This window comes from Barbatula barbatula (genome assembly GCF_947034865.1).
Source record: "Barbatula barbatula genome assembly, chromosome: 21".
NCBI classification, from domain to species: domain Eukaryota; kingdom Metazoa; phylum Chordata; class Actinopteri; order Cypriniformes; family Nemacheilidae; genus Barbatula; species Barbatula barbatula.
Genome location: NC_136784.1, coordinates 12,849,007 through 12,870,941, shown reverse-complemented (window position 1 = coordinate 12,870,941; position 21,935 = coordinate 12,849,007). Strand labels below are relative to the sequence as shown.

Here is a 21,935-nt window from a genome sequence, read left to right as displayed (position 1 = left end):
CGAAATGAAATGATCCTCTTACAGCTGGTGTATACTGACTAGCTGTGACCCAATATTTGTACGAGAGTCCGGTAGCTTTTGTCGATTGAGATAAACCTTACATCTACCCTGCCTGTGTTCTTTAAGTAACCTTCACAAAGACCTTGTAGTGCATGAGATGTGTCTGTCTGCACCCATTCCTTTGACATGTCTGTTCTACTTACGCATACGACACACACGCATGCACATTTCAACCGTCCGCAGACACACACTCGATGTGACAGCAAAGTGCTCAACACCCTGTTTTTCCAGCCCTAAACGGACGCACCCTTAAGCACACATACACATTGAAATCCTCAAACAAGAGAATCTTTGTTTTTTACCACTCACATCGATCTTCCAAACAGAAAATGTATCCGATTTTTATTTTCAGCATCTGTTCGGTTGTAAAAAAGATTGTCCTGTAGAAAAGAGATAGTTCACCCAAATATAAACATCTGTAATATTTGTTTCACGCTCATCTTGCTTGAAACCTGTATGTTTCTGTAACAAGATCCACGCCCAAACTCCTTAATACAATTCATTATATTGTTATATAATAAATATAATATATCGTTCTATGTTTCCTGAGTCTTTCTGGTAGAGCTTCCCAGTGTACTGTCACAAGAGGGGCTTTCACTTTCACACACACATAAGCTAAGCCCTTGAAAATGACCCTGGCGCAGGCCATTATGGATTCTGGATATTTGTGTAACATAACATCATCTGCAGAGGTTTGGCAGCGTTTTATCTCATGAAGTTTTCAGAAACATGAAACTTTAATATCTGTGAGAAGAAATGTTTGGAGTAGGAGAAGTCCTTTGGTGTTCTTATAGGAACTTGTGCTTCATGTTGCAAGCTCTTCAAAGAAAGTTTTGAAGGGTATCCAGAGCTGCATCAGCTGTGGCGATGTGAGAGGAACAAAAACATTATCGTCATGTCATTCCAAACCTGTATGACTTTCTTTCTTCTGCAGAAAACAAATAAAGATATTTTGAAGAACGTTGCAAACAACATTGACCCCCAATGACATCTGTTGTTTGGACACAAAACCACTGAGACATTTCTCAAAAGAAGAGACTTTTGCATGTCTATGTGAACTTGTGTCGACGCACTGGTCAGCGTGGGGACTGAGTGTTTGTGCGGAGAAAGGAGGATATTTCAGCATGTTTCCTCGGACTGGTGGGCTTCCTGTCTCCACTCCACTCTTCCTTCCATTCTTCTAGCGGTTCTTCCCCTCACCTGACAGACTATTGTGTCTGAACAGCAGGTAAAAGACTTAAACACTGATGCTAAATCCACACATAAACAGATGTCTGGACACAAATAGGATGATGTTACCGTCTAAAAATATGATGCGAGAAAATATGTTTAGTAATTTACTTGCATCAGTTATTTAATGTGTTTAAATACGTTCAGCACTAGTAACATATTTTCAACATGTATAACATCAACAGTCAAAGGTCGTTGGTTGAACCACGGATCATAGTGACAAAATCTACACGTTTTGTAAATTGCTTTGGATAAATGCGTCAAATGCATAAACGTAAATGCATTTGTAAGTAGCATACTTGTATACTTGTAAGTCGCTTTGGATAAAAGCGTCTGCCAAATGAATAAATGTAAATGTACCGCCACCAACGGGTACAAACTCTATATACTGATGCTGTCAGATTGTATCGTTGGAACACATCACCCGTGGCTTTGTTTCTCCCTCTGAACACTGCGCCTACACACACAGAACCTTCACACTCACACATCTGAATTTCTAGCGCTTTATGAGGTGAAGGGTCAAGAAATGGTCATGGACGTCAGATCTCGATTAATGTCATCACTCTTTATTCTATCAGGGGTATTTCACGTGACAACAACTGACGTTTAGTTGACAAATGACTTTTCCTCCTCGAATAGACATTTCTATGTGAAAAATGTAAGCAACGTGTGTGCACGTGTTTAAATGAAGCTTTTTTTAAAAGGGTTTCATCTGTCACCCAGCGACGTGCAGGGTTTCATTGACATCAAAAGACGTTCAGCAGATCTGGCTCGCTTTGGAAGGTGGCAGGAAATTTGAAATGCACCAACTTCTGTTTGATCTATAAATGTGTGAGTGACTCTAGCGGTGATGACTGATAACGGGGCATAGCGTTCTTCTTAAATTAGTTATACAAAGCATTATCATCAATCATTCTCCATCTCTTTTCCATCAAACAGATGTGAAAGTAGTTATGTTAAAGACCATCATTTCACTGAGATTGTCGGTGATGGAATCAACTCTCTTTGATTGTTTGTATGTGGAATAGTGTTTGTGTGCAATTTGACCCAGATGGGCTGAAGCGTATTGTCCCGCTATGTCCTGTAAAGTGTGTACTTTGGTGTGATTGCCTCGTGTACCTGCTGCTCTGTCCTTCGTACCGATCGTGTGGATATTTAACAGCGTGACTCAAGTATGTGTTAACTCAAACAACAGGAAGAAGATTGAATGGTAGTGCACTCATTTATTGGAGAGAAAGTAAACGTAGTGTGTTTCCTCATTTATGTTTTTCTCCTCATTCATGTATAGTATATGGCATATAAACAGTTATAACTGTTACTATATTAAGTAATTAAATATATATTTGAATATATATAGAATATATATTATATAGAATAATGCATTTATAATATATTTCAATATTTCTATATATTTAATAATCCATTAGAATTTCAGCTTTTTAGATATTGAAAAATATAAGCACTTGGTTCCAATATATGGAAATGTATCATTGAATTATTAAATAATACAAAAAACACATTTAATAAAAATACAATTATTTATTTTAATTATCTTTTCAAATATATTCTACTATATTTTCGTTTCGTAAAGGGATGTGGATCTTTGGTATCTCTACCAGCCCAACACAGCAACATTGACTCGACCTGTATGGCTAGGTGTTTATCCAACCAACAGTTTTATTGAAGTATATAATTTCTAGGAAAAAAACAATCTTTCTTTTTACACCTGAAAATTACAACCAAATAAGCTTTTTTTCTATTTATTTGGAGGAATTGTAATGAAGCCGGTCATGAGCCTGGCAACAAAATGAAAGATGAGAGAAACGATGAGGTATCATTCATGTAAGAGGCTGTAGAGCAGTGCGGGTAGAAGGGGACAGAACGGGGTGATGTATTCATCTGAAGATTAATGAGCTGGTGATTTGGAGCAGGCGTGGAAGAGAAATTCAGTGTAGTAGTCCCACCATTAATAGCCGGTAGATGAAAGCTTCCCTTTTATATGGGATATTTATGGAAAAGCATCCATCTCTGGTTTACAATATTCGGCTTCTATCCTTATATGTATGCACGAGATGTATAAGAGGGGTTTGATAAAACACATAGAGGAACTTTTGAATCCAAGTTGTTTTGTTTATAAATTCTGCATAAAAAATTCAAAAGAAAAAAATCTGTTGCAACAATCTGTCCGACTCTTGAAGCATATTTAAGACATTGTGTGGCGCTATTTAAATGGTCCATCTGGATGACAGATTTGTGGTGCAGATCTCAAGAAATCGGTTTAAATCGGATGCAGCTGATATCTGTGAATGGGGTGTATGTGGGATTTTGTGATTGAGTTAAAGATAAACCCAAAAGTGGTTGATCTAAATTAAGACCATTCAGCACATTCTGTTTGTGGTATTATATCACTGGTCTTTCACTGTCAAAAACAAAGCTGAGGAATTCCTAAAGAACCTCAAATGTTCTTATAAGAACCGTTTCTTTCTTTCATTTTTATTATCTAAAAATAACCCAAAGAACCCTTTTTAAACTTTTGAATATACTGTTCATAGGTAGTGTTTAGGTAAAATTATCATTTTTGTTTCATTCTGTGACTAATAATATTTCTCTCAAATAGATTTCACATTTCTATTTGCATTTATTTGCAGGAAAGGAAAACTGGAGAAACCGGTCAAAATATCAGAAAAGATGCTCTGTGAGATGCTCACAGTTTTCATGTGTTTTTTTCATGCTGTCAGTCTTTCACGTTGCTGTTGGATGACTTTGTGTCACTCCTGAGGTTTCATTTTGTGAAACTTCCACAGACGCTGGACTGGAATGACCACAATACTTGGATGGTCTCTTCATTTTTACGTGTCTGCATATATAAGGAATAAGGTTCACACAAATTGACAAGTTCACACAACTCCACTTACAAAAAATATTCACACTTTAACTGAAATTGTACACGTTTGTAAAATAAATAAATACACACATTAAGTAGTGTAAAAAATCATCAGTTTACGCATTAAAACCCTTTAAGAATGTCTTGCCCCATATTCTTCCATTACGAACGTTACTGTTGTTAAAGTGAGGGATGTTATGTCACAGATGCTTTGAATAGATAAAACCAGATCCATTCATGTCTATTCGTCTCATGTCAAACCCTTCACCGATACAAATGTCATATTCAAAACCGCCTCAGCCTTCTTTATGTAAAAGCCATTTTGCGTCGGGTCATTTTAATTTAATTGTGGGTGTTATGTGTGAAGTAACGGAAAAGCGAGTCTGTAGAATTGTATAAGAGAGATTTGAATAACGCAAAGCAGATATTTTGAGCATGAAGTTAATAAAAGACAAATTTTCAGCGAGGTGGGGCACTCAAGAACAGATGCAGGCCCCAAACACACTGACTCTACAACAAACCGCATCTCTTTACTGGCTCACAATCTAACCCCAGGCTTGAGTAAACATCAACAAATACTTTATTTCCCATGATGTGTTCTTTGTAGAAAGGCCGATTGAAGTATTGACACTCTAAAGTACACAATCATGCGCACACACACACTATGAGGTGTGAAGTGCTTGCATACAGTTTAAATATACCAGTTGATGTGATGGGATATTTTAGTTGTTATTATTTCCGATGAGTGCTCACATTCCTGGAATGGCTTTTAAAGGATCACCCTGATTGAGATTTGGCTCATCACGGCAGGATCACGGACCGCTGCCGGCCCAAGAGAAATGACTCTCTCTGGGCAAACACGCCGGGTTCTCCGTAAGGCAGTACCCGCTAATCCGTGCTCTGGAGCTAAGGAGCACATGTTTCATAAAGGCGTTATGGGATACTGAGCCAAAGATGATTCTGTTCGCTCAAGATAGGAAATTAAAAGGGGAAACTCTGACTTTAAAATCAGCCACGGGATGGTTGACGCCGAAAATGGGTGGAGGTGTAACTTCATCGAGAGCAGATGTTGAGATGAATGGCTCATTAAAGTTACTCACGTTTCTAATTGAAAAATAATATCGAGGAATACTTTCAGCATTATGGTAATTTAGAAACGTATCGTTTTTATTACTTGGCACACTTAAAACATGTGTTTGTGATTGTACACTGTTATAGTGTTTATAAAGTGTGCGAGGCTCCCTTACATCATGTAGGGAGGGTCTGCGTTGTAAGTGTGCCTAGTCACGAGCAGACCTTTGATTAGGACGCACCCTTTATTTCAATAAAGGGATTTTATTAACTCTTAATCTAATGATAGTCATTGTAAGAAGGATCACAGCAAGCAACGTGGCACTTGAATAGAGATACAGTACACGATAATGTTTGACTTAAAGCTCGAGCACTGGGTTATTTAGACATACTGGTGCTCTGAGATGTAGAGCTTTTTGTCATCTGAACAAATGCTTGTTATCAATGTGGTGTTCCAATGCTCCTGTAAATTTTGACTGCATACACAGTGACATAAGGAAGAAAAACGCAAAGGGGATCGTAATAGGTTACCCAAAATCTCAAATTCTCAGATTCAGAGATGAACATAATTTCATTTTACTATGATTTCAATGTTTGACATGGCCTTACAAATTCAGTATATTAAATATACCAGAGTTATGTTTTCACAGACTGTTCTTTACATTATGTAGGATTTTCTTTTTAGAAAACAGTGAGTCACAAAAAAAGACTTAAGGTGGATTATCACGTACATTGTGTCAACTTCGATTGAGACAGTATCTTGGATTATCTGATTCTCAGATTATTCTTGTGAGAAATAATCTCATATAATCTCATATTGAAGCCGTTGGACTGAGTTTGTATATCCAAAACTGCCACTTTTACGGGAAATAAAAAAAAACTTTTTCAATAAGTAAACACAGGGTTGTGAAAGTTGACAAGCTCCTTTTAACACAGACAAGCATAAAGGATGACCAGTAGTCATTATTTATTATTAGTAGTAGTTATTATTTATGAAAAATGACACAATTGAGATACAACAGCGGTGACGTGTCTCTTGAGTTTGTAGAAAAGATGTCAACAATATCTGTCAATGTGCTCTGATTTGCCCTAATATTAGTAATAAAATAATTACTGAGACCACAGGTCTCCATCTGAGCAACGCAGTTCTCCTCTGAGAATAGTATGGTGTGAGTTTGGTCAATAGACCGGCCCTCTCCAGGGTTCAGGGTGTGTGACATCACTCTTTTACATAATGGTTGATATAATCATAAAAAATCCCTCGCAGCATATAAAGTTCACATTACGCAACACATGCTTGAGGTTCAAACACACATTATCTGAACTTGTACTGTACATTTTATTTGTGCGGGCATTGTTCATATCGTCTCTCTCCATCACAACACACTGCCTTTCTCTGCTCCTTCAACACACTCCTGCAGCCCTCAAGTGTCCATGATACAGCCGAGAGAGGTCTTGTTGATCAGATGGGAAAGACTGATGAAAGAAGTGATCTTATCACCATGGGGAGACGAGGGTGTGTCTGCCTTTATCTACAGATGTATTACCGTGCCAACATCCTCACATAGCCTTGTCATTTATAAAATGAGGAGACAGGGCTTGATAACCATTTAATAGCTATAGATCCCAGATAGAGGAGTAAGATCAAGAGAATACACAATTGCTAGTGTTATTGGTCAGCTGAGAGCTGAGCTCATGTTAATATAAAATACACTATCAGCTGTGCTGGGGTTTGGGTGGTGGAGTTGTGTTTACAGATATGGGATAGAAGAACAATGGTCACATGGTCACACGCATTCACGCTCATGTATGGTTAACCACAGTCTGGAAAGTTCCAGAAATTCATTTTAAAGAGAATGACATTTACTTAACTGTAGGACAACTAGGACAGTCACGCATAGAAGAATCAAATATAGCAAGTTGTTGTGAATAAATGTGTCTTCTACTGTAAATGGCCTGAAAATGTATTTGCTAAATGGCCTAAATTGGTAAACGCTAAATTGCTTAACATAGTCACAGACGCACACACAGACTGTTCATCGTGCACAGTACCAGTCCAGTCAATATAAAACCCAGGGAACATTATCCCAGAGGATCATTTTATTGCTTTTATTGAGGTTTTTCTTCCAGGGCTCATGAGATTCGATGGATTTCTAAGTTGTGTTTTATTTAAGGACAACTTAGGACTGTCTCCTAAGATTGCGTAGGAGAAATTATAAAACAAGTGAGACAAGTGTTAAAATACAGAGTTAGGTAAAATAATCTAGATCGTCATACATTTAAGGGGGTAGTTCACCCAAAAATGAAAATTCTCATGAATTGTTCCAAACCTGTATACATTTCTTTGTTCTGTTGAACACAAAAAAATTATATTTGGAAGAATGTAAGTAACCGATAATTCTGAGGCACCATTGACAACCAAATTATCGTGTAATGTGTTTGTTTTGTTGAACACAAAAGATGATATTTTGAGGAATTTTGGAAAGTAAACCTTTCTGGGGCACCTTTGACTACCATTTCAACTTTTTCTACTATGGTAGTCAACAATGTCCAGAAATGTCAGTTGCTAACATTCTTCCAAATATCTTTCTTTGTGTATAACAGGACAAACAGATGTACACAGGTTTGGAACAACCCGAGGGTAAATATATGACAGAATTTTCGTGATTTTTCTTTCTTACGATGTCCACTAAGTCCTCAACTTGACTGGTACAGAACTTTCTGGGAATAATACTTAGTCAGGAGTGCTTTGTACTGTGGCCAAGATTTCCATTTTAACCTCAGATGCCATAATACAAGTAAATCTAGCAATCTGTGAGATAAAGCTATGCTGCAAAATGGTAACGTATGAAATGAACACTTTGAAATATGGTGTAAAAATGAATGCTGGGAAATAGTGACATTAATGCTTTGAAAATGTGACGTACAAGTGAGAATGGCCAGATCTCAAGCTCCATTCGTCCATCCAGATGGTCATTCTTTCTATTCTCCATAGTGTGTGCTTAATGGTTTGGCTGGAATCACAGATGTTTGGTTACGCAACCACAAGTGTTTGTGGTCTGAGACGACTCAAGCAATCTCATATGGTCCAAAACAAGCATAAAGTTCAACAGTTCACTTATTACAGCCAGAGGAAGAGAAACCGTTAGACCGAGTCGTTCAGAAAATATAATACTAAACAGATTTAGCCTTTCAGATGTGTTTAGTGAACTTTACAAATGATTTAAAGCTCAGCTGATCAGTCATGCTCACCTTCTTTCGCTTTTGCTTTCTGTTTCTATTGTACTTCAATTGCTCAGACCTGCATACCCATTTCCAGCAGTAAGATCACTTTATTTGAAAAGGTGTCTTGCTTGTCCGCTAATAAATATCTGAGAAGTCTTTCTGCTGGTCACGGTTACAAATGAATCCATTGACCAACAGCTTTGGGACCCCAGGAACATCCTCCCCCTGCTGTGTGCTTTAAACAGAAGGAAGTCAAGCTTTGTCCTGTTATTGTTCCTACACCCACAGACCAATTAACCTCATATCAACAAGACTTTACAGATGTGGTCAAAACTGTTAAAGATTCATCTTTCAACATAGAGCTTAAAAGAATTGTTCACTTTCAACATATATTTTCATGAACATTTGACTGTCATCCAAGATGTTTATGTCTTTTTTTTCTTTAGTCGGAAAGAAATTAAGTTTTTTGATGAAAACATTCCAGGATTATTCTACATATAGTGGACTTCAATGGACTCCAAACGGCTGAAGGTCTCAGTGCAGCTTCAAAGGGCTTTGAACAATACCAGACGATAAATAAGGGTCTTATCTAGCGAAACGATCTGTAATTTTCTAAAAAAAATAAATGTTTATGCTTTGTAAACACAAATGCTCAATTGACAATTGAATATGTGTCATTGAACATTCAACAACTTTTGAACTTTTGTACACTGGCACTAGACAAATAGTTTTATATTTTATTTTATTTCATTGTATTTATTCGTTTCGTCTTACAACAGACACTTTCATTTTTTTTATATTTTGCCTCCCTTTTTATTTTTACCTATATTACAGCAATAAATTCCTAATGTGGAAAATCTCTACATTTTCCACGTGGGGACCTTAACTCTCTAAATACCATTATGTTTTGATTAAAATATCACACTTCAATAAGGTGTCTGTGATGGCTGGGTTTATGGGCAGGGTTACTGCTAAAGCATTAGCTCAGTATAAAAACATTACGCAACAACATCTTTGTTTGCGCAAAAGAATGATGTCAGTGAAGTATACTCAAAACTGCGAAACCGAAAGAAGTTGGGTGTGCGATGGGAAGAAGGCTGGAAAAGTGTTCAGGAAACTAAGGAAACATGAAAAGCATTTGGGAGATGAGGAGTGGTGTGTACAAAGTTCAGAAAGGACACCAAATGACAGCAGAGGAAACGGAGAAAAGGCATGAGGATGGAAAATGAGACTGCAGGAAAGGGCAGATGTAGGAGATGCGTAGATAACACAGGATAAAGTCAAAGCGTGATCACCAGTGACGCTATGAACTTAGGTGTATACACAGATCAGGGAATATTCCCACTACTCCGTTTGACATAATATGGTGACGAAGAGGCCTACCTTACACATCTCAAACAAGCTCAGTTATTATGAGTGGAATGTGTTATTCAAACAGTGTCCCAACGTCTAGCACACTTTGCATGAGCTGTTTCCCATTCAACTCGTGGTTGCATGCACGCTATTTTTAGATATCAAATGCTTCGTGAATATATTAACACACCGGATCGGGGAATGAGAAAGAGACCCCTCGTGTATTATTTATGAATGCATGAAAAGAAGATTTACTAATAAACAGCTCAAGTTTGTATATATATTCTCAATGTAGTTCATCGAAACTTTAGTACATCAGTACTACAGACATTACCACAGGGCATATGTCTCTGGCTTATGTTATCAACACAGTGAAACACAGTATTTTGTCACTGTGCCTGAACGTTCATGGCCAGTTTAATCCCGGACACGATTGTGGGCATCTGTGACAGTCCCCATGGGCTTAAATGCTTTACTGGTGTATTGTGATTAAAGAGCAAGGACGAAATGTGTCTTTGTGTCATACAGAAGCACAGGTGGCTATTCCTGGAGCCAATTCAAGGTTTCATCTGGAACAGGGCACATGGCCACACAGGAAAAGCAATGCCTGTGTAACCTGTGAGAAATGGATTGCTAATAAAACATGGCTGATCAAAAGTCTCGTCCACAGATTGATCTAAAGCTGTGGAGTTGTTTTTAAAACATTTTAAATGTTTCATTGAGTTTTATTGTTTTATTTAATGCAGCTTGCCGTAGACATCTGTCTTCCAGAACAGCTGTTGACATTTAAAGTTGTAGAGACGCCCCCAATAAACACAATCTCCTTTCCCATCTTCTTTTGTTGAATCTGTTTGCCAACTTTGTTTAGTCTAGAGTATGTGACGCAGCACCATTAATATGTGCTTGGGCCTGCCCTCTTGTTATTTCAAATCTACTATTTGACTAGTTTATTTTGTTGAAGTTTTGCCCTGCAGCATGAAAATCTCACAGGTAGGACAATTCGACAGAACACCGGTAAACATTCACAAACAAAAGAGTAGATTATTTCTGATTACAAGCAAAAGAAACCGAGAAGAACCGTTACTTGGCTAAACTTCTCTCTTCAATATTTTGAATTCAGACTAGTCGTCAGTGTACCATGGGGTTTGCTTAAATGTGACCGAACTACAGGTCTACCCATTTAACCATCTTTTTAAATAAAGTGAACATACAACAAAATTCAACTGATCGTTTGTTTAACACAATTAGTATACAGTAAAATAATAATAAAAATGAATATTAACATAAATTAAATATAAATAGTTATTATTAGACACTAGCTGAACACAAACCGGAAGTTAACTGGGGGTCAAACTGATCTCGCATACCCCTCAGAAAATGTGCAGCTGAGCCCCCGGGGTGCCGGTTCTTCAAAATATCTTCTTTTGTGTTCTGAAGAAAAGTCAACCAGGATAGACATGACAAAAGGATGAGTCAATGTTGACATAACTCCCTCACAGAAGTTCATCCTAACATTTTGGGACCCATTTACACTTGTATTCAGTGCTGTCCTTGACAGATCACCCAAAAACAGATCCTAACACCCGGTGTAAACAGACTCCTAGAATATTTTACCGCATTCTATCTGAGGTCTGCGGTTTCACAAAGCCTTGTTTCCTCGTGCCAATCAGAGACGATAATGAGCCGGCGCTCTGGGACTCTAACCTGCTGAGAATATAATCGCCTCAGTTCTCTCAAGTAAACATCCACCACACACCGTTCTCACGCTCAAACGCAGCTCTCCACACATCCCTGATCCTGGCAGCCATCAATCACTTGTCGCTCGGTTCACCACGACTCAAGGTTGAAAGAAGCGCTGAAATTCTTGGTTTATTCACAGTGACTATGAAGCTGCCTGACTCACAGGTTTAAGCGTTATCTCCACACTGTGTATTTTCACAGCGGTCTACTGAACCGCCGTGCCAATAGTTGCATAACTGCAAGGCATTTCAGCCTAATGTAGTGTGTTTCTCTCCGGGGGAAGTGCATGGGAACTGAAACATTAAATAATTTCCAGACGCTGCTGTTGTTGGGCAGATCCGTGCTTTGAGGCGTTTTGGAAACGTTGGCACGCGAGCGGCAAGGGCAGAGGAACGGAGAGCACAGACATTATTTCAATGTCTGTATGAAAAATAGGGAAGATCTATAGTGGAAAATGTGGCTTAAATTGGTAGTTTGTGTGATGTTGGAACATACTAGATGGTTTCCAGCTGATCGCAAGCTGGTTGAATGGGGCCTAAACTATCATACCATCTCCAAGTCAGCTTTGCATCAAGAGGAGTTCAACTAAAGTTGATTTTGGAGCCAAATCGTATTCGCAAAGGGTTGATTGATGATGCACTCTGAAGTCTTCCACCCGCTTTCTTAAAAGTCAGCTTATCTCCACCGGCCTTACACAGACCTCCAAGACCATGACAGGAAGCCCTGCACATCTCCACCCTCTGAGTTAACAAAAGCTTTCTAGACAAAACAGAACAGTTCCTGTGTTCAGTGCAGCTGCCCTCTCATCTGCCCTCTCATCCTCCTCCACCCATCTGAACCCACCCCGGACCCTCCAGCCCTGTGCCCCTCCAAATACTACATTTTATACAACTTTAAAAAAACAGGACGATTTATATTTATAAACTGTTAACACTAAACAATACAGCCTGGAGAAAAATCACAACGGTACCATTTTGTTGCTTTATTACTTTGTTTCAATTTTTTGTCATATTTATTTCTAAAGCAAATATAGGGTACACAGATTTTCCTGTATGGATAAATAATGAAAGTGGTTGCTTGTAAAAAAAATAGTTTAAGATAGTAGGACAATTACAATTCTTTAAACATCCAATTAGTATTTTCTGGAGGATCTATTGACAGAAACGCAATATAATACACATGACTTCAGAGGTGTTTAAAGACCTTACACAATGAAGTGTTATGTTCTTATAAACTTAAAAGAGCTATTTCTATCTACATACTCGTAGGTCACCGTACACGGAATTCTCAATGCTGTTTCTACAGTAGCGCTAAATGGACAAACTGCTTCAGCAAAGAAGCGAAAATGTGACAACATCCTGTGTCAGCCACCATAGTGCTTTGAAAAGGAGGGGTGGAGCTGGCTGCCATTCAAAACTTCACCACCACATATCGCTAAATGTCATACACTTTTAAAGTGAGATATGTGGTTCAGAAGAAACCATTTGAAGGAGAGTTTAAAAAAGCACCTTCAAATTGAATACTTACACAAGTCTACAGAGATTGTTTAAAGCACAGCTCTGCTTTGAACTGCCAGATGCACTGAGGGATTCTCACTTACACCCGTATCCTTCATTTCTCCCTTTCTCTGTTGTGTTCGTTCTCTCCAATGCTCACATATGTGAACGGTGGGTTTGAAGTTGTTGTTCAGTATAGAATGAAGATGTTGAAGTGAAAAGTGTTTTATAAACAATGCTCTGCATAGAGAGCCAGAGGATAATGAAGAGGAAACTTATGCAGACGGCACACAAACATTTTTTTGCCATCCTGTCTGACCTTTAAGCCTCGGAGGACATGGAAAAACTGGTAAAACTATCAGGAATCATAGAACTCAAAAAACCTTGACCCTTATTCGAAGAAGCTTATGATCAATAAAATGTCAAATAAGGGCAAATACGTGACATTTCAATTGTCATTTTATTAGTTTTAGCATTTCAAATTGTGTCTGTGTTTATATTTGAGTGTGCGACAGAGAGAGAGAAAGCATGCAAACTCTTACTTTATTGTGTAAATGTTTGTATTTGTGTACGCAAGTATATAAACGTTTTGAGAAAGTTAAGTTTATGCAAATCGAAGTTGCATGAATCATGGGGGGGGGTTAGTCGGGTGCAGTATGAGAAACATGATGCAACTCTTATACCTATTCTGTATAACTGCATGCAATTGCTGGGTTTATGTAAAGAAAATATTTAATAAATGAAGCTTTATGGACACAAATTAGCCTTTCAACAATTGTCAATCAAAATGATTGTATACAGCACACAGTGCCACACAAAACAAAGCAAAGCAAAGTCAATCTTTTTATTATTAATACATTTAAAAGAATATATTCCGGAAACGACAATAAAAAGATGTAAATAAATAAAAATAATAAGCATTTCTGTTTAATATCTAAATGTCAATCTTGTATTATTGTTTTTATTATTATTATTTTATGTTCAGAATAATTATGCTCAGAGCAAAGTTGCTTTTGCAAGTCAATACAAATAAATTGTCCAGGATTTGGTTTACTGGAGGAAGAATGTATTTAAAAACATGAAACAATAACCGTTATTTAAACCGATTCATATTCAGTCAAGTTGTGATGTCAAAAGTGTGTTAAAAGGGGGCCGGGAGTCACTGAACTTCTCAGGAAAGGCAGGGAGTGGTGGAGCACTTATCTTTCTCTGCTTTCCCCTCTCTCACGGGCCTATCGTTCAGCACCCCGCCCGTTCACACCACACTCTATCCTGTGCTCAGACATTCACACCTCACTACTGCAGCCAGACATCAGAGATAAATTCACTTCAAACATATGTTAATCAGAAACCAAGACCGACTCTCCCTTTCGGAATGAGACAGACAGTTCAAGGCCACCAACTGAGGACCTGAACGTTGACAAACGTCTCTGTCGTCTAAAAAACAAGAGACCAATTAATGCAATGATTACAAAAGGCTGTTTGAAGGATTTGACCCCATTTACACTTGGTATTTAGTGGTCAGCACCAAATACACATGTGGATTTGCAGTATTTTGATTATTCAAACCATGTCAGTTTTCCTGTAGCTCAGTGGTTAGAGCACGGCGCAACGCCAAGGTCATGGGTTCGATCCCAGATGTTTGCATATACTTGGATACAATGTATGGTATAATGCAACGTACGTCGCTTTGGATAAAAGCGTCCGCTAAATGCAGTAATGTAAATGTAATGTCTGTTAGTCAAACCTGTATTTGTGAAGCATGTATGGCTCAGTCAATACAGCCGCATGCTCAACTAGCTAACTTCACCATCTCCAATAAGAATTAGTTCACCCAAAAATGAAACTCTTTGCATTTCTTAGCTGTATATGACTTCCTTAATCTTTATTTTTTCCAAATGACTTACAGTGCACTTCATGGTATACATTTTTATCATTATGTCGATTTACTGAGAATCAAACCCATAAACCAATGAGCTACAGGAACAACATCATAAAAGTAATCCACGCGACTCCACAGGTCTTACAAATCGAAACGATATGTTTGTAATATTTTTAGCTTATTAAGTCACGCTTGGATGTTACATCTGCGTGTCATTGGACACATGCAGGCTCCACGAATCTCAACTTTGAATCTCTTTGGTTCTTGTGGCCACAAAACACACGGCAGCCCATGAGATGAAGTAAGACCGAGTAAATGACGGCTTAAAATTCCTGTTCCTTTAAAAGTGAGTTTTTTTAATAAAATCTCAATTCAAAAGCAAGAAAGAAGAAAATGTTGCTTCCATTGAATGCTGCATGGAATAACATACAGTATGTTTAGTTGCATGTAGTCATTCAAGCAAATACTAATACATTCTGAAGCTCATATATTTCCTTTGTGTTTTTCTGATGGCAACATTTCTCATTTATTACTGCAGTAGATTATTAACATTTTGCATTAAAACCTTATCAGTGATTAGAAGCGGTCACTGGAAATACGTGTCGTTGCTGTCCTTCCAAAACCTTGGATGTCCAAATTCAGAGATTTTCTATACTCTTCAGTGATACTATGCTTTTGACATTTTCATTTATTTTTTAGATATTAGCAAAACTCAGTGACAAACATAAAGGGTGACTAATGATAATGAATTATATCAAAAAATAAAAGCCACACACTATATGGAGATACGAGGTTTTAGAAGGACAGCTGCGATAAGCTGCGCCTTTGTACTGTACACATGTTTTAAATGTCATATTTAATTTCAGCTTAGATTGTTCTGTTTTAATGTCAGAACCCATTTTTCTCATCAACGTGCAGTCATTGGAAATGTGTGAGCTGCCTGTTTGGAAACTCGACTTGAGTCACGAGATCACCAAATTACAGTAAACATCTGCTGTAAATAAAAAAGCTCCAGAATGATTCCACATTCCTTAATGACCCTAATGATGGAGAACCTTTTATGACCGTAAGCTTCAGTTTTACAACCGTAAGTGGCTCTTTTATGACGAGCAAAAGTGCGGTAGTACGCAGGACATTTGGCAGAGGAAGTTTCAAGTCAGCATGTTCTGGGTGTAGTGAACAGGAAGCCTGTTCTGATTTCTGATCCCCTCTGCCAACACCGGTCCCTCAAATCCCATGGTATTTACATCATAGGATCAAAAGGAAAGGGGCCCTAACTGGGTCAAAACAGGGTACAGGAAGGGTCAGGGAGTTACTGGGAGTATGGGAACGGCTGACTTCGAATCCTTAGCGTGATTCTGATCAACCAGGCTTATTTTGTTAAGGAGCCATGTGCATGCAAGCTTAACCTCCAGTCCTGCTTAAATGATGTTTTAGTCGAACAAACCACAGGGCACTGGGCATAATGCCACGGTGCCTCTCAGAACCAGCTTATACTACCACGACAAGTGCTCTGTACTTTCACGCAAAGACAAAAGAAGCAGGATGCCCGTTCATTAAAATTCTTCAGCTCATCCACGTAGGTTTGTGAAGTCGATGTTGTCAGGTATTATTCGCAATTGCTGTTGTCAAACAAATCAAAGCAGGCAGCCAGACAGCAAGATCACATCTTTCTCAGAAGCCTCCTGGCCAGGCAAGGCGCATTACAGAGCCTTGATGTTGTTGGGTTACAAAATGTGATATTCTTTAAGATGCTAGATTTTAAATTCTCTTTGAGGTGCTCGTAACTCCATGTACACCAAAACACAAGGTTTTCCATTGAGCATCACGCAGCGGCTCCTGCTGGGAAAGAACGTTTGCATATTTTATGATTCGAGGGAGTTAAGACTTCTGTCTTCCGTCTGTTATCTTTGAAACTCGAAAACCTCTCAGATCTATAGGTGCAGCATTATGGGACCTGTTTTAGTACGTTTTAGTCTGTGCCAGCCAGCTGCCATAAACAGGGCCAGGGACGCTGAAATGGTCAGCTTGTGCAGAAGCCCCTCTGACCGTGTTAAGGTCTCATTGTTCCAAGAGACAGCACTTTTGTCCTAGAACCGGCCGTGCCAGATCCTCTCCAAACACAATACACGCCTGTGAGAGTGTTCAAAATAATCATATCTCATATTTTCAGACTTTAACAATTAAAAGAACAAATTCTACTTTTGTTATCATTTGAGTCGCGCTTAATGGACCAGACAATTCAACCTGAAGATAACTTTTGTCATGTTTTATCTATACAATGAAGCAATAGTACACCTAAAAATGAAAAGTTTGTCATCATTTACTCACTCTACAGTTGTCCCAAACCTGTGCAAATGTCATTGTTCTGCTGAGCACAAAGAAAGATATTCTGAAAGATGTTTGAAACCAAACAGATCTCGGGCACTATGGACTTCCATAGTAGAGAAAAACTAGTATCGTAATTAATGGCGTCCCAGAACATTCTTCAAACTATCTTCTTTTGTGCTAAACAGAACAAACATTTCAATACAGATTTGCAACTACATGATGACAGAATTTCACTTTTCACCCTCATGTCTAAGACAATTTGAAGAATGCTGGAAACCAAACAACATTATCCTCCATTGACTTCCAATGTATGGACACAAAATCACAAAGACATTTCTCAAAATATCTTCAGATTTTGGTCTACACGAGAGTGAACACATGATGACAGAATTTTTATTTTGGGGCGAACTGTGCCTTTAACATTCTTCCAAACATCAACAGGTTTGCAACATCTTTAGGGTGTGTGTGTATAATATCATAAGTGAAGTAGGCTACACCATTAACCATTTGTTATGCAATATGTTTTCAACAAAAGCCTAGCAAATGACTGATAGGGAGAGACCTAATAGCACAAATGTTGTCCACCTGGTTTTTTACATCCAAAGTAGACTCCACAGTTATGAAATGCAACACATAAACATCCATTTTAAGTCTTCCCATTCGATATGAATTTAAACAGCTGTTTGACAACATACTACACCTGAGGTGCAAAATACATCCTGTCTGGAAACATTCCAAGAATTGTGCGACCAAAGTTTGCACGTCTGAAAGGCCCAGGAAAGGAAGAACCTCCATTGAGTCATCTGTACAGTATGTCAAACCATTATTAGACTAAACAAATGTAGTTAATGATGTTGTCAGTAACATGGGCTCTGGTACTACGTCACAAGAGTGGTGCGTCAAGCACCGGGTTGTAATGAGGACTCGACGTGTTTTTGTGTTTCGTGTAGCTGTGGATTTATTCAAAGTGTACAAATTCTGACACATAAATACGAACATCCCTCAACTCACAAGCACGGAGCGACAGGTTGACACATCTGAATGTGGAACAATGGATAATAAAAAACGCTCCACTTGAAGCAATACATTACTTTTCTGTATTATGATCAATTCTTTACAAAAAAAATGAATGATCCGAGTTCATAGATTAGAAAAAGGGAATCGTTAAAGTGCATTTAAACATCTCTTGTCGTTCAGGGAAGTACACAATGTGGGCATAGCCAAAAGTTACACCAGAAATCATCTTCTTTACAATATCTTAGGAGTAAGTTTAGGAGAAGTCCTAATGCAAGTCAGCCAACAGGACAACTTTAAGAGGGACGGTACGTCCTTAACATTAAACAAATTTGAACAATTATCACTTCTGAACTAAAGTCAGAGTGTAGAGATACCCTGTGACACTGTTTAAACATTTGTGCATTCCCAAACAAGTGATCCATAAAGCTTATTGTTGTTCCCCTGACCACCAAGATGATAAACACTGGCGGTCAATATGAAATCAAATCAATGAGAGTTGGACATTTACATCCGTGGCAGCTTTGGTAATCAATCCTTCCATTTCATGACTTTACATTGTTTTAAAATGTGAAATCTCAGTGTCCAGTCTTTCTCATTTGTAAGTATAGGCTCCGTGTACCACAGACCCAACGACATTGCGTAACACTGCACTGACGTAAAAGTTCCACATGTGCTGTCCCATCGCCGCTACAATCCAACGTGTTAAATCAATATTGTCCTCTTGCTGCTGGACACACGGATCATGTGTCTTTGAACTGAATTTACCCTGCACCACCTGACTGATAAAACTCAGTCTGATGATAATTCCAGAAGCGTAGGGCCACGGAGGCCCCCAGCGCCGTCACAGAGGCAACCATCACGTCCCGCACATAATACATCAATAAAGTCATCTTTTTCTCTTTTGGTGTCTTATCGTTTTTCTCCTCTTGATGATCATGGAATGCAGTCGCTCTAGGCCTTCTTGTAGACCTTCTCCAATGATGGCACATGCGGGTTGGAGGTGCCAGGGAGTGTGAGAGCCGAGCTCATTCAGCGCCAACATCTGCTCCACCACGCACAGCGGCAGTGCGTTGCGAAGGTCCTGCTTGTTAGCCACCACTAAAACCGGCACACCCTGGTTCTCCTGGAGCCTTGTGATCTTGTGTAGCTCGGTCTTGGCCTCCTCCATACGCTCGGCGTCCACGGAGTCCACCACGAACACGAGACCGTCGGCGCACCGCGTGTAGGATCTCCAAAGTGGCCGGAGCTTCTCCTGACCACCGACGTCCCAGAAATGAAAAGTCGCCGCCCGGCTTTTTCCACCAAGAGGGACCTTGACCTTCTCCGTGTTAAAGCCTTTAGTGGGAACGGTGTTCACGAACTCATTGAAACGCAGCCGGTAGAGCACGGTGGTCTTACCAGCACAGTCCAACCCGAGAATAACAATGTGCAGGGCTTGAAACGACGGCAAGCAGGGAAAGATGGCATGGGGCTCCGATAATCCATTCCCCATCTTGCTCAGGAAAGGATGAAAGGCAGGCACTCGGGAGACCAGGTGTTGTCTCTGTTGCAAATATTCACGAGGCTTCTCTCGTTCCCCCGAGAATGCTGCTATAACCTGAAACCAAATGAAGAACATGATGCAATGAGGCCGGCAGCGTGACACAGAGTTTTAGCTCCCCTTTACATGACTGTTCATTCTAAGCAAGCACGGTTGTCTCTTTGTCATTCTAAAAAGCACAGGGATTTAAGGCAGCCTGGTGACTTTCAGTGCCAGTGATGGTGAATGAGGGATGCAACAGCAGGAAGCCCATTTGCACATGTAGCGCCACAGGGGCACCAGGATTTCATTTCTATTCAGAAGCGGTAACGCTAGCGCGCAAAAGCTGCCGTTTCCATATTCGTGGCCTTATATTGTTTTACAGTGGTAGTTCAAAAAGAGAAAGAATAGTTGGCCTGTGCTTGTTTAAAAAGAGAAAGCACAGTTTGGCTCATCTAAACGTGGAAAACACGAGTCTGTCGCAGATCTGAAAAAGCCTTTGAGGAGGGGCACATCTCATAAATAAAGCTCTCATCATTTGCCCCCAACAAGTGATGCAACTTGAGATCTATTCTAACAGCGCAAGAGGAAAACAATCGAAAGCGTCCTGATGTCAGTAACTGTTACATCCATAATAATAACTTATTCATCACGTACATATTTTCTATTATTCAAGCGACGTGCATGAAAATTAAATACCGTTCGGCACCCACCTTTGCGTTACACCCGTAGAATCCAACGTTCACGACTGTTTCCAAAATATTGCAGCCATTCAGTTACAGGAGCGGACAAGTGTATCCTCACCCCGCGAGAGCGTCTGCTTCACTGGCTCCAGCGCGAGCCGCCTCCCGTTTCATTCTAGCGCAGTCGGCTCCGCCCACAACGCAGAACGCGCACTGGTTGGTCCGTCACCGTGGGCGCGTGCACTCTCTCTCCAGGAGTCTGATTGGTGTAAAATCAAGCCCATCGTCCTTCGGACAAACGCGCATCGACCGCCACCTGTTCAAGGCGCGTGAAGCTCGAGAACAAGCGCTCAAGTGTCGTTTATCATGATGTAATTTTCTTTAAATTGTTTTATATAAAATGTATTACGTAGGGTACATAGAAAGAAAGATAAACACCGGATCGAGGTAAACGCGGGCTTTGAGAGTTTCCTAACACCGTGACAAATCGGGGAGTTGTATTGCAGTGTCAAAACAATTAGCGATGCTTTCAATGATCAATCGCGCTTTCGTGGCTTGCCATTAACACTCCGGAGGTCTGATCACAGAACACCCTTCTGACCGATCGCTCGTCGTCAAGCAATCGGTCATCCGAGCTTCATTGTAAATCACAAAGTTGATTCAGTACCGGATAAGTGGTCTGGCACCTCGAGAAGAGTTCAATTACTTCATTCACGGGTTCAATGAAAGATGCATATTCAGCAAAGTCTAAATAGAGGTCACGGCGTGAATCTAGAGGGGGTTTTAAAAATACAACAGAATTGATTCCCTTATGTCATAACACTAAAGGAGTTTTATGTCATTACTGTTTACTTTTGTTGTTTTATAACATTTTTAGTATATTAAACACCTTATTGTTACAAAGTAATGTAATGGGTTTTACAACAGGAGGTGTTATCTTGCGTGTTATGTCGATGCCATCGAAAGGTCAGATTTTATTTATTTTATTTATTTCGCTTGTGCGCCATCGTGTGGTTAAATAAATAAATGCACGAGAGATCGTGAATGACCTTACCTTTTGACCCCGACACAAGGGCAGTGTGTGCCTTTTCGTCTCTATGATATAGTTTTGATCCACATCATTTATTGTGCATTTGAATGCCACGTTTGCCGAAGCACATCGAATCGTGCAATGCCACCGTCACCGCACAAATCTCTTATTTCAACAATAAGTTGAATATAAAAATCCTTGTTTGCTTACTCTAGTCTGTTATATAAAACATTGTTGTGACCTGCCAAATACTTGCCAGTTAAAACGAATCTGATTTAGCAAATGTTTGAGTTAACAGCTAGTAACACAAATATTATTTAATCAAGTGATATAGCTGAGATCATCCTGTGTACGAGTTTGTTAAAATGCATTTTAACAGCGACACAAAATCACTTACATTTTAATCACAAGTGA

General features: G+C 39.3%; 1 protein-coding gene across 1 annotated transcript; it reads right to left on the bottom strand.

Moving 5' to 3' along the window:
• Positions 1–18,215: 18,215 nt before the first annotated feature.
• Positions 18,216–20,641, bottom strand: arl4ab (ADP-ribosylation factor-like 4ab). Its single transcript, XM_079484235.1, has 2 exons — positions 20,522–20,641; positions 18,216–19,886 (listed from the first exon to the last, which is right to left on the bottom strand). Exon 2 carries the CDS (start codon positions 19,779–19,781, stop codon positions 19,176–19,178), a length of 606 nt encoding a protein of 201 aa, XP_079340361.1. The 5' UTR covers positions 19,782–19,886; positions 20,522–20,641; the 3' UTR covers positions 18,216–19,175.
• Between the last annotated feature and the right edge of the window lie 1,294 nt (positions 20,642–21,935).

Coding starts and splice junctions, on each gene's coding strand:
- arl4ab (XM_079484235.1), bottom strand. CDS start 19,781: ATGGGGAATGGATTATCGGAGCCCCATGCCATCTTTCCCTGCTTGCCG.